The sequence below is a fragment of the Saccopteryx leptura genome, chromosome 1 (genome assembly GCF_036850995.1).
Source record: "Saccopteryx leptura isolate mSacLep1 chromosome 1, mSacLep1_pri_phased_curated, whole genome shotgun sequence".
Classification (NCBI taxonomy): domain Eukaryota; kingdom Metazoa; phylum Chordata; class Mammalia; order Chiroptera; family Emballonuridae; genus Saccopteryx; species Saccopteryx leptura.
In genome coordinates this window covers 271410745-271424419 of record NC_089503.1, presented here as the reverse complement: position 1 = coordinate 271424419, position 13675 = coordinate 271410745, and the positions used below count along the sequence as shown (strand labels likewise).

The 13675-nt window shown below is 48.7% G+C and overlaps 1 protein-coding gene across 1 annotated transcript; it reads right to left on the bottom strand.

Annotated features, from left to right (window-relative positions):
- Positions 1–337: 337 nt before the first annotated feature.
- On the bottom strand, positions 338–12808 carry KRT79 (keratin 79). The gene is made up of 9 exons (XM_066361118.1): positions 12332–12808; positions 10075–10295; positions 8778–8838; positions 8568–8663; positions 3076–3240; positions 2746–2871; positions 1880–2100; positions 1188–1222; positions 338–925 (listed from the first exon to the last, which is right to left on the bottom strand). Exons 1-9 carry the CDS (start codon positions 12806–12808, stop codon positions 720–722), a joined length of 1608 nt encoding a protein of 535 aa, XP_066217215.1. The 3' UTR covers positions 338–719.
- Between the last annotated feature and the right edge of the window lie 867 nt (positions 12809–13675).

Below are 13675 nucleotides of genomic sequence, written 5' to 3'. Positions count from 1 at the left end.
CTGCTCGGTACCTGGGTCCTGCTTTGAGCAACTTACGTATTCCCTCCAGCCTTCTATGAGCTCTGCAAGGGAGAGAGTATGAGCCAAGGCCAAGAGTAGTGATAATACTGAGCTAATGTGCATTTAGCATGGTGACTGGGGCATAGCAAGCTTGTGGTTATTGCCGCCTTAACCATCAGGGAGTTAATCAGTTGACAATTTCCATTCCCTAGGCACAACAGACTGGAGCCACAGACAGATAGCTAGCTGCAGTTGCCATTTATTGAGACACATCACAGGTACAGACAGCAGAGGGGGCTCTGGGTAGATTCAAGAAGTGGGTGGGTGTGGTGGGGACTGGGGAAGTTGAAGGGCATCTGTGGACCACTCGTAGCTTCTCTTCCTTCTCCCCTCCCCTACCCTGAGGTCAGACTAGATGAGCAGAGGTGTAAGAAGCCAAGATGAATTGAGAAATCCATTCTCCTCTCAGTGGTTAAATGATCACCCCAAATCACATCACTCAAACTGGGGGCCTTACTTCTTCTCCCATCCCATTGCAGAACCAAGGAGAAACTTGGGTAGACTTGAGCCCTTCCCAAACTACAGATCCTATGAAAATACACTGGATCTGTGGTCCTGGGGCTGTTCCTACTCCTAAGGAGGTTGGTAGGGAGGGCAGCAGAGGTGGCTGAGTGGGTGGAGAGAGGACAACAGGGGCCCCAGTTGGCGAGGGTCAGCAGCTAATACCTCCGGCTGGACGTCTTGACTGTGGTGGTCTTCCGTAGGATGGAGGTTCCCCCAGAAGCAGGTCCTCCTTTGACAGTGCTATAGCCCACATTGGTGCTGAAGCCCCCCTTGGCAGCACCCCCACTCCCGCCCAGGGAGATTCCACCCCCAAAACCAGCTGCACTGCCTCCGCTCACAGTGGTCGAGTTTCCAGTCACCGCTGCAAAACAAAGGGTCTGGTTGTGGCAGGGAAGCCATGATGAGAGAGGGCTGGGCACTTACAGAAACCAAGGAGAGGCAGGAGCAAAATCAGGCAGTGGAGCCATGGGAAACAGATGGAGAGGCCGGGGCAGGCAACTCATTCTCTGGGGACCCCCTGAACCTATCTCCAGGGGCTCAAATGGAGATTGGGCCAAGGACAGATTGAGTGGACTGGGCAGAAGACAGGGGCCCGGCCCGGGGTGGGGCAGCAAAATACTCACAAATGCTGACAGCACTGGGACACTCTCCAGACATCCTGGGGAAAAGAGAAAGGCCAAGAGAAGGGTCAGCGGTTCCAGGAGTCTGGGCAAAGGCCCTCTCCCTCCCTCTCTCTGCCTTTACAGTGAATCAGTTCAGTCAGTCAGCTCTCGAGAACCAAGACCAGGAGACATGAGAAGAATGAGTACGTGATCACGCTGCGTCTCGGGCCCTTCCAGCCGGTCCTAAAGCCAGTGCAGCCGAGAAGCAGGGCCTCAGCAGGCCAAGCCTGCCCTCCCTTCCCTCCTCATGTGGGTCATGGACAGCACCACTGCTCTGAGGGATGGGAAACAAATCCCATGCCGAAACAGAGCTGCCCAGTTTCTGGCTAAGGTGATTTTCTCTATGTCTTATGACTTCCCCAAGGACAGAGATGATGAATCTTTTTCAAAGTTTTCATTGGTCGTAGAATCTGGTGCTAGAAGAAAAAGCCTCGCTCCTCTTGGCCTGCCAACCACCATAGGGATTACTGAGGGTTGTGCCAACCAATAAGGGGCAGTAAACACAAGTGGAGAGTCTCCCTCAGGTGATGAGTTAGGAGCCCAGTCCCATGGTTCCTTCCTTACCCCTCTACCCCCAGACACCAGAGCCAACTACAGGGTCTCCCACAGGGCAGGGCTGGGAAGGCCTCGGAATCAAGCAGGAGGGTAACCACCTGCTCTCCTCGCTTTCCAGCAGCTTGCGGTAGGTGGCGATCTCCATGTCCAAGGCCAGCTTGACATTCATGAGGGCCTGGTAGTCACGCAGCAGACGGGCCAGCTCCTCTTTGGCTTGGAGCAGAGCCATGTCCAGGTCCCCAAACTTCTTCTGAGCATCCTTTAATGCCAAATTCCCACGCTGCTCTGCGTCTGCGATGGCAGTCTGTAGCTGCTGACACTACCCAGGGGGATGAGAGGTGTGGAGAATACCCTCTAAGGTCATCGCACCCATCTCTCTGCCATTAAGCCAGGCATCACTATCCCCCACCTGCCCCAACCACAACGAACTGGGAAAGAAGGAAATCAGAAATATTTATCTGAAAGAGGAGAGGCTATTACACAAACAGGATCATGTACCATCATTGGGAAGTCCTTATTGAAGTCTAATATTAGTCCCTCTTGCTGCAGCTCAGCCTAGTGCCTCAAAAGAGATAAAATAAATCATACAATCTCACCAATGACCAAATACTTCATTCAGATCTGGGGATGAGTTCACACTTTTCAGTGACACCCTAGATGTAGTCAGCAGCTATGACCTGGACCCTTGAACCCTTAGCCTCTGCTCTGATGTCCTAAAGATGAGATCAGTCTTGGTCATGCCACCTGCTCTACCACTAATATGTGATCTTAGACAATCCCTTCCTTTCTCTGGGCCTCAGTTTCCTCTCTTGTAAAAAGAGTATGTAGATGTTGATGGTCCAGCACTTGAGTGTGCCCTGTCCACCAGGAAGAGAGCAATCTCACCCCAGAATAACAATAAATAGCACCCTCCAAATGCACCAACACGGGGGCCAGTCCCTCAGGCCCCCAGTCAGAGGCTCACCTGCTTCTTGGCGGCATCTGCTTCACTCTGCAGCCTCTGGACAGTGCGGGTGAGTTCAGCAATCTCATTCTTGGTGTCCCGAAGATTGTCCCCATGTTTCCCAGCTGTCACCTGTAGCTCCTCATACTAGAAGCCAAAGGGGTGTCAGATAGTTCCTGGCCCACATGGGTAACCACTGATCCCCACGCCCACCCTCACAGTCAGAGGTTTCCATGTAAGACGGCTGATGTGTCTGGGCCCGGGCCTACAAGGAACCCAGTGGCCCAGACCTCTCACAGTGGTGGACGGTCCAGTCCCAGCTCACATACCTAAGCCAACCATCCTTCTCACCTGGGTCTGGTACCAGGACTCAGCTTCAGCCCTGCTTCTCTGAGCAATCAGTTCGTACTGGGCCTTGACCTCGGCAATGATGCTGTCCAGGTCAAGGTTGCGGTTATTGTCCATGGACAGGATGACATTGGTGTCAGAAACATGGGTCTGCACTTGGCTCAGCTCCTAAAGAAACAGAAACAGCTGCCACTAGATCCCCAGGAAGCAGCCAAAGGATGAAGGACAGGGGTCCAGGTGGCATCAAGAAGCCTGTGCTCTTCCCCAAACTATACCCTAGAAGGAGCTACAACTGCAAAAAAAGGCCTAAGTCTCTCTAGCTGCGAAATGGGGCTCCCATTCTGATAAACAGCATGTCTTTCTGTGAACTTGCAGACTCCCATGAGATTAAAGCAGAGGAAAGGGAATGTGTACTTACTGCACTCAAACTGGTGCTGGCCTCAAGCCAACACATTCACTGGTCCCTTTAATGGCAGAACACCATGTGAGGTGAGCAGGGCCACAACTGGCCCACAGGGTGCATTTGTGCAAGTTGGGAGAAGGTTCCTCTCTGGGCAGCTTCTCCCAGACTAGGGCCTGGCAAGCCAAGCATAAGCCTGATTCAAAGCCCACTATCCACTCATCCAGTTAATAATCTGAACCACCATTCCTAGGGGTCCATGGTGGGCAGGTAAGGAAAAGACCTGGAGAAAAGAAGTGACACATCCAAGTTCACCATATCCAAGGGCGTCCAGTCTGACTGAAGTCCAGATGGAAGCCAGTCAGTTGAATGACAAAGACCAAGTGGTTTTATAAACCAGAGTGATGTTCTTGGACTCTCCCTGTGTTTTTAGGACCAACAGCTTTCACAGATAAACAGGCATTTAAAGATGACATGAAGCGCAGGTTGGGTTTCTGTGTTCCGACTTTGAGACCAACTCTATCACTTAGGTCATGACTGCACTGGCTCCCAGTTGGGCTGTGCCTCTATCTCTCCTGCAGTCCTCCCTGCCTAAACTCCAGTTCCAATTAAATCACTCACCCAATCAGTGTTCTTGAGTGGCTCCCAAAGGGGGGAGAATCTTCCCTCTAAAAGTCAACACCTTCCAAAATATTCTAGTCTTGTCTCCAGCTTTTCTCATGTATTGATGCTTCATTGCAGCCAATGAGGTTATAGTAGATACAGATGGAATAACAGCAACAGCTCTTGTTTAGTAAGCATTAACTGCCATTGGGCCTCTGTTAGATACTTGACAGGCACTCACTCATTACCCACATCTTTCCAATAGCACGAAAAGCAACTTGCCCCAAATCACAAACTAATGAGCGAGGGGCCAGTCTCAAAACTAGGGAGTCTGTCACCAGAACTTGAGATGACATCTGCTAAAATAGAGATAGATGGAAATAAAGAAAGAACTACCCAAGCTAAAACTGATATCTATGTTGACTTAGATTTAGATTTTAAAACTATCTTTTAGAAGGTGGAATGGGTTGAGGGGATGGGGACAGAAATCCAATCACTAAAATATTTATGGTTTGGTGAAAAGACATACGTTCTGGAGATATCAAAGCCAAGTCAAGTCCCCAACTTAACATTCACTAGCTATGTGACCAGAGTCGTCACTGAGCCTCATGTAGCCTCAGTCCCTACTTCTGTAAAATGAGCATGACATGACATCTTTTTTGTGCAGTTGCTGTGAAGATTCAGACCCATTCATGGCTCATGGTGGGTGCTCAGGAAAATGCATTATTTACCCAGACTTCTTTGAAAGTCAGTCAAGATGCCTGCAAGGCATGCTTATTAGAGATGATATCAGTTCCTCCCCATGATGACAACACTGCTGGTGTCAACTTTCAGGATCACCCCCTCAGCCTCCCCATCTCAGTCCCATGACAGAGCGTGGTCCTGAGGAAAATCACTTAAGACAACAGCCAAAACCTAGCTACTGGATACCACCAAGATTGGATAAGGGTAGTCTTGTTACAGTCAGGGAACAGAAAAGTCAGTTTTTCCAAAGAAACAGAGCCAATGCAGGTGGAAGAGCTTTGTGGATTAAAAGGTATGTGCCTCCTTTGACAGCAGGGACCCTGAAGGGAAGAGCGGGTAGAGAGCATCTGAGCAAGATGAGGCCGGAGCGATGGCACTGGAGCAGGGCTGGACCCCACAGGGACCCCCGCGTCAGAGGGAGGCCAGAAGGCTCCTTTCTTTCCCTGTAAGACATGCCAGAAATTAGTGGTTGGACCTCCAGATTTCCTTAATATATGGCTTAACCGAAACTGGACTGTGAAATCCATTATCAAATGCCACAGTGGAAATCACAGTTGATTCGCCCACAAGGCAAAAAGGAAATGACTGCTCTGGCCTTCATTCTTAGCTCCCAAGAAGGTACAGATAGGCAAGGAGGAACTTTGACAGGAAGTGACTCTGGCTTGGTCCTTAGCTCACCTTCCCTGTCCACTTTTTTACTTTATTCTCCAAAACACTCAATGCCCGGCCCACCTGCTGCTCCCCAAACAATGCCCATGTGTCACTGTGGTTGGCAGCTCTTCTTGCTCCTTTAGAAGTCCCACCCTTTCTTCAAAATCCAATTCAAATGCCACCCTCTGAAGCTCTCCTTGGCCCCCAGGAAGGGTCAGCCACAGCTTATTCCATGCACCTTGTCCCTGTTGTTGTCATGGCTCTCATCACATGGTAACCCAGGCCCCTCAAAAGTAGGGACTTTGTCCTTCTGTTGTCTTGTGAAAAGTAGTCAGTAAATATGTGTCAAATGGACAAGGAATAGCAAAAGAGGGAACTCTGTGTATGCCAGACATGTGCCTTAGAGTAGGAAAGCCAATTGCTTTTTCATTTTGAGAAGAGAGGGCTAAGAACCATTGACCTGAAAGAGATAAGAACCTAAGAAAGGAAATGAAAAAGCCCCGAACAATGAATGACCATCAATGATCCCAGGAAGGAAAAAACTGGGAAGGCACCTGAGAAATCAGCATGAGGGCACAGGATACTCACCAACAAGCTCCATCCAGACTTGTTATGTAGAGATATTGAACAAAGAACAACACAGCCAAAGAGGAGCCAGGGGAATGCTAAAGCCTGTGGACAGGGGCTACTAGATAAGCTCTAGGTGAGAGCACGGGAGGCAGAAGCCCCAGACAAAGCCAACAACTCGAAAACTATGTCATTTGCTCTTTTCCATCAAGGAAAACTGGAAGAGGCAGAATGCTTTAGAGGAAATGAAAACCCAGGACAGATACAGAGAATATGAAACACCTTGGCCTTGTTGGGGATCTCAGGGGTCCAGGCCAGAGGACCATATGCTAGGAGGCCATGAGGATTGCCAAGAAGATAAAGAACTGTGTGATCCTTGAGAGCTACAAAGAGTAGGAGAGGCTCCAGCATCCAGAACCCCAGACTCAGCACAGGTCCTCATTTTCAAAGGGGAGAAATGTTGACTTCTTCAAGTTAAACTTGATGTCCATCTCTTATGAACCTCTGGTATGGATTATAAACTGTGTGTGAGGTTTGGAGCCAGCAATACTTCCCTAAGGAAAAGTTCAGGCAAGTGGATTTGTTTCCACGGTCGTATTACTGAGCTGCCGAAGGATTCCCATGGACATTGTTTGACCAAGCTTTTTATTTTTTTAATGTTTTTTTGAGAAGGCAAATTTTTTTTCCTCTCTTTGGAAATGCTTTATTTCCCCCTGGCTTTTTAAAAAAATAAGACAGAAAAATGTGGGCCAAATGATAACATGGTTAACTGGATTTACAAGTAGTTGTGTCATTTAAACCACAAATTACCGATTAGTGCTGTGAGGTCAGCCTGGTGGGAAGGCACTGGGGAAGACCTAGTCCTCGGACGGCAACCCTGTCCTCTCTTTGTCTGCTTTAATGTGTTTATCAATAACTTACACTGAAATAACATCAAATAAACAAACTGAAAAGTTATCAAGTCTGCAGATAACCCAAAGCCAATTCATCACTAATGTATCCAACTATCCAATCGGGCATCTCTAATACATGGAGAAGAGAGTCTGTTTCAAAGTGCGCACCATGACCTACAACGATGGGATGGAACCTCAAAAACATTTCACAAGGAAAAGGGGAATCATTAGTTATTGCATCCAATTTCAAAAATTCAATGTCCCAAACACAGGAAGTTGGAAGATTGTTGATGCTTATCTCACTTGAAAGCATTCATGTTAAAAAAATTCCAGGGGGATTGTAAGGAACATGGTGAAATGGTTTCTAAAAATAACACATAAAGTAGAACAATATTAAGCTGCATAAATAAAAGTCCGTATCTGTAACTTCCCTCCCTGCCCCTCTGTTTGCTGAATTCTGGACTTAGAATTCTGTTTCCTAAACTCTTCAGATACCACAGATTTCAATCCCCTAATCATCCTGACCTCTAAAGCAGTGGTCCCCAACCTTTTTTGGGCCACGGACCAGTTTAATGTCAGAAAATATTTTCATGGACCGGCCTTTAGGGTGGGATGGATAAATGTATCATGTGACCGATGACAAATGTCAAGAGTGAGTCTTAGACGGATGTAACAGAGGGAATCTGGTCATTTTTAAAAAATAAAACATCGTTCAGACTTAAATATAAATAAAACGGAAATGATGTAAGTTATTTATTCTTTCTCTGCGGACCGGTACCAAATGGCCCACAGATCAGTACCAGTCCGCGGCCCAGGGGTTGGGGACCACTGCTCTAAAGGGCTGTTCTACGAAAGACATGTCACATGGAAGATAACTGGATAATAGGTACAGCCCAGAGAGCAGAATCAGGGTCAATCAAAAGCAGAAGTCGTGGGAAAAAGATTCAAGTCAGCTTTCTAATAAAAGTGTTCAACAATGGAAATTTTTGCCCCCCCCCCCCCCAATAGAAGTATTCAAGAAGAGTCTACATGATTCCCATCGGGAGATTAGTGAAAGGTTTTTAAACTGAGTGGAAGGCTTACCCTAATGTCCATACCTACTCATAGAATCTATGATTCTAAGATTAACTCCTGTTAAGTTCAAACTTCTCACCCAAGTCTTCAAAGCCCCCCTTTTTCCCAGGACCCCTCCTGGATTCTTTGATCTGTTCACTACCCACATCTCACTTCCTGCTCCAACCTGGAATCTCAGTCCCCATCTCAGCTTTGCTCAGCTCTGCTCCTCCATCCCTTTCTCCATTACAAACTAAGCAAGGAGGGGAACATAGTGTAACACAGTAGCAAGAGTCAGAGTTTCAAGTTCAAGAACTAGATTTTAACTCCAGCACTGTCTCTAACTAGCTATGTAACCATGAGCAAGTTGCTCTGAGTCTCAGTGTTCCTGACTCTATATTATGGAGTTGTTGAGAGTTTAGCACAGTATCTGGCCCATTTAAACACTTAATAAATGGAAGCTAGTATTACTTAAAGGTCCAGGTTTACCTTTTATTAACTAAATTTCACTGGTGAATTCAGATCAGACCTCTGTGGAAATCCCAATGTTGTATGTAATGATCCCTATCCATTAGCTGTCTCACCATTTCATAGAGATGATTCAGGAAGTCGAGCTCCTCCGTCAAGGTGCTCACTCTGCCATGCAGATCCATTCGGCCCATGTACGCAGCATCCACATCCTGGGGGTGAGGGAAACAGCTGGCTCAGCCCCCAAGGCTCTTGCCTCTCTGAGTCTGCCCAGGACTTCGGCAGCCAAAGGACCACTTGCCCCCGCTCCCTGTCACCCTGCTCACCTTCTTGAGAACCACAAACTCATTCTCAGCAGCTGTACGCTTGTTGATTTCATCCTCATACCTGTGATACAGAAAAAATTCAGGTCAGGCTTAGCCAAGTTCTGCTTTTTAAGGCATTCAGCCTTCTGGGCTTTAAGGAAGCCCTGATGGGTTCTATCTTGGCTGAGAACACCTTTGGGAAACAGTTCTGTAATGCAGCCAAGCAGTGAAATCTTGAGGTGCAGTCTTTAAATATCCCTCCCTTTCCCCAGGCACTGAGGATGGTTCTGTGGCTTCCATCTCAGGTGCTAAAGAAAAGCTCGGTTGTTGAGCAATGAAGCGACGCTCCAGTTGGACAACATTGCCCTGTATGGGGCTTCACAGGGTGGACCTCAGTCGGACAGTAGCGGGAGTCTGTCTCTGCCTCCCCATCTCTCACTTCATAAATATATATTTATTTTATATTCCTGCCTCTTTTGAAGAAATGGGCACAGAATTTGTACAATATTATGGGAGTCGAAGTAGCCATCTCTTTGGATGGCTCTTAGGAGGCTTTATAGGAAAAGGTGGAGATGCGTCGATAGTGGTTGACCTTTGCCTTCACTGGCAACAAGATGGCATTTCAAACAATTAATTTCTCTTAAGTACTTTTGTTGAGACTTTAAGGTTTAGAAATTGCTCATGTCAAGTTGTTGGAAAAGTTATGAAAAACTTGTGCCTTAAAATTATAAATATACATATCAACCAATCATAATATGTTAACCTTATTTGGATCTTGATTCAAACACACTGTATTTTTAAAATTTATTATATTAATGGGACAATTGGACACTCAAAATTGACTGGCTATTTGATAATATTGAGGAATTACTGTTTTAAAAAGTTTAGGCGTGACTATGGCATTATGTTTATGTTGACTAAGTCAAGTTATGTAGTGAACTATATGAACATAGACAGTAAAATTTTTGTGAATTAAATTATATAATGGCTGGGATTTGTTTCAAGACAATAAGGGAGGAAGGAAAGTGAGTAGGGATACAAATGAAACAAGATTGGCTACGTTGAAAATTATTACAGCTGGGTAATAGAACATATAAGTTCCTTACACTATTCTCCCCACCTTATAATCAAGAATTTTCAAAATGATTGACAAGTGTGACAATTCTCCAGAGGCTATAGGTCCAGTGCCTGAGCACCTGAGGGATGCAGCCCCCTTTGGGTTCTAGGACCCTGCAAAGGAGATGGCCCTCTCTGGGCAGATTTCCACAATGCCCCCTCCCTGTCCCCACACAGCCCCAGCCTGCTCAGAGGTCCTCACTTGTTCTTGAAGTCCTCGACAAGATCCTGTACATTCCTCAGCTCGGAGTCCAGCCTCCCCTGCTCACCCTGAAGGTTGTCCAGCTGCCTGCGCAGGCTGCTTGTGTAGGTCTCGAACAGGGGCTCCACATTGTTCCTGGTGACGCCCGAGCTCTGACCTTGCTCCTGCAGCAGCATCCACTTGGTCTCCAGCACCTTATTCTGCTGCTCCAGGAAGCGCACCTGAGCCAGAGCAAGAAGGGTGGTGGGCTGGCACCATCCGCCCTCACAGGAGGCCTGAGAACAGGGCTCATCGCCACCATCTGTACATGACCAGGACGTCACAAGGTATTACAGGCCTATGCCTTGATGAAGGGAAGAGTTCCGGAGGGAACAATCTTTGCTAGAAGAGAGAGTCCAATCTGATGACAAGGGCTCTAAAGAATTAATAAACATAAAAGCTTCAGCTCGGGCCTGACCTGTGGTGGCACAGTGGATAAAGTGTCAACCTGGAATGCTGAGGTCGCTGGTTCAAAACCCTGGGCTTGCCTGGTCAAGGCACATATGGGAGTTGATGCTTCCTGCTCCTCCCCCCTTCTCTCTCTCTCTCTCTCTCTCTCTCTCTCTCTCTCATTCTCACTCTCTCCCCTCTCTATAATGAATAAATAAATAAAAATTAAAATTTAAAAAAAAAGCTTCAGTTCAGATTAGTCATTTACTAGTTAGTGACAGTCAAGTCATTTCTTTCTGGATTTCTCTTTCTCATTTGTCCTGGGTAAACTGAACTAGATCAGTAAATCTGAGTTTTTAAGACTCATGAGAGCTACCTGCTCCTCCCTCCCTGCTTCCTCTCTCTCTCAATCTCTCTCTTTCTCCCCTCTCTAATAATAATAATAATAATAATAATAATAATAATAATAAATTTTTCAAAACCTTTTTAAAAAAGACTCATGGGAAGGCTCACGGCAAAGGTTGAACAGTCCCCTTGAGGTTCTCTGTCTAGCTCGGTTTCCCAGACACGACAACTTTTCAGGCCCAGCCCCAGGCCAGGATTCTGAGAGCCTGAGAGAGGTTTCTGCTTGTTTAACCTCTGGGACAGTCCTACAGAAGAACCAGAAGTCACTAGGGGAGAAGGTGAGGAGGGTGGGCGGAATGGCTTGCTTCAACCTTTGCCATCTGGTCTTTCCAGGTCCCACCCCCACAACACCCCAGGCCCACAGTCACGTGGTCCAGCAGCACCACGCAGCAGATGCACCTGTTGTGAGCAGCAATGAACCCTTGTAGCACCAATGACCATGAGGTCCATGACCTTGGATCTGGGCACACCTCTGCCTCCAAGTACCTATATGATTCTGGGAAAGTCGCACAACCTTTCTAAACTTCTGTTTTCTTTTCTTAACAATGGACTCAATGTTACCTATTGTGACTCCTCATGGGACACTGTGGGTATCACATGAGGAAGGGAACATAAATGTTCTTTAGAAACCCACAAATCACTGAACCAAGGCAGAGTCATCCACCAGGATTTTTCCCCTATCACAGTCCTGGAGGCTCAGGGTAGAAATAGACAAGCCAGCAAAACAGACCTAGAAATGTCAGAGAAAAGTTCAAGAGCTTCCCAGTCTGCCGAGATGCCAGGGAAGGAATCAGGACACTCCCAACCTGAGGCAGATCAAACTCCATACCCAAGCTCATGGTGACTGATGACCACCCTCCTCATTCTCCACCCCAAACTGAGCTTCTCGGCTAGAACAGCAAGGAGGAATGAGAGAAGCAAAAAAGAGACTTTCCCTAGGACACCCCCCCAACCATTGTATCTGATCATCTCTTTGTCCTTAGGCCTCCAACCAAGACTGAAAGAATCGAGAACAGATGGGACTCGGTGGGTACTTTACCAGCTGTCAAATGACAAAAGGCAATAAGGGCCACTCTGATAAGATGAGCAATGAGGACAATCCATTACCTAATGATGAGCTGAGGCTGCTGTGTGGTGATATTAATGATGACCACAGGAAAGGATGCAGCATGGTCATGTGGGCTTGACCAACAGGTCTCCTGAGTAGACCTGAGATATACCCCAGCAATTACAGTAATAACCTGAAGATTGTGTCCAGCCACCCACATCTAAACATCCCAGGTTCAGGCCAGAAGAGCTTCAAAAGTCACCTCACTGACCTCCACCAGTGCACACGTGCTACAACAGCCTCCACCCAGCCCACCACCTCTGAGAGGCCTTGCTTCTTCTCCACGCCTCCCTGCCTCCTTTCACCTCGGCCCACCTTGTCGATGAAGGAGGCAAACTTGTTGTTGAGGGTCTTGATCTGCTCCCGCTCCTGGGTGCGCACTCGCTGGATCTCAGGGTCGATCTCCACATGGAGGGGAGTCAGTAAGCTCTGGTTGACAGTGACCTCCTGGATGCCCCCAGGAGGACAGACAGGCCCGAATGTCTGCCTTCCAGCCCCCAGGCCCATGTAGGCCCCACTGACATGGCCAAAGCCTCCTACAACCCGCCCCGCGGAGGCCCCACCAGCCACACTGACGGAGATGCTCTTGCTGCCCCCCAAGTTATAGAGGCTCCGGCTGCCGAAGCCCCCCATGCTAGGGCCACAGCGGGCCCCTCCACCACTGCCACTGCTCCGGGACACCGTCACAGAGTTGAAGCTGGTGTGGGCCCTAGGCCCACCCCCTCCAAGGGCAGAGTTGGAGCTGAAGCCCCCTTTGGTGGAGTATGTCCGTCGCGACACAGAGGATCTCATGGCTGTCAGAGGGGCAAGAGCACGGGTTGAGAGAGCTGGGAGGGAGCACAGGGAGCTTCTGGGCCACAGATGGGCTTTTTATCTTTTCCCAACTGGGCTGGCTCTTCACCGCCACAGACACTCCTGCCCCGTTGCCCAAGGAGGAGTGGGAGGGGCCCTGTGGGCTGGGGGTGTGGAGAGTCCCTTCTCCCCCAGCGGGAGGGAGGGGCTGCTCCCGGCATCACCCGTGCTCCAGAGTTGGTGCTCAGTGGAGACTGTTTGGGGCAGGACGCCGCCCTCTCCCCCCTTAGGCTCTCCTGACCTGGAACAGGATAATACGGGCTCCCACAGCCACCTCCACCACTTAGTGGCTGGTTTGGTCTCCTCCCACCCAGCCCTGGTGACCTCTGTCAATGGGGCTCTGTTCTGTGTGTTTGTCCCAGGCCCCTGTTGTAAGACAAGGCCCCAGGGCCCAGGCTGTGCAGGTGTTGAGGGAGGGAGCATTGGGCAATGGGTCACGGAGAGAGTGCCCAGGCCTGCTGCAGTCCCACCTGCTGGCCCACAGCACACTCTCTGAGCGCTGGAGAGAATCAGGGGCTTTGCCCATTGCCTGAGACCCTGTGTCTCATAGCAGAGCCCCCCCAGATGGGCCCAGCCACTTTGGAGGGACCTCAGGTGGGTGGAGGACACATCCCATCCCAGCTGTTCACAGATACAGATCCAAGAATTATGTATTCAACAAACGTTGCACAAGGCCCATGGGGCACCCCAGCATTTCCACCTTCCCAGTCCACAGGGAGCCAGCCAGGCTGGATTCAGAAGGAGCCAATAGGGTCCACAAATCACACAGTCCCCTGCTTGCCCCACCCACCTCAGGTTCCTGGGACC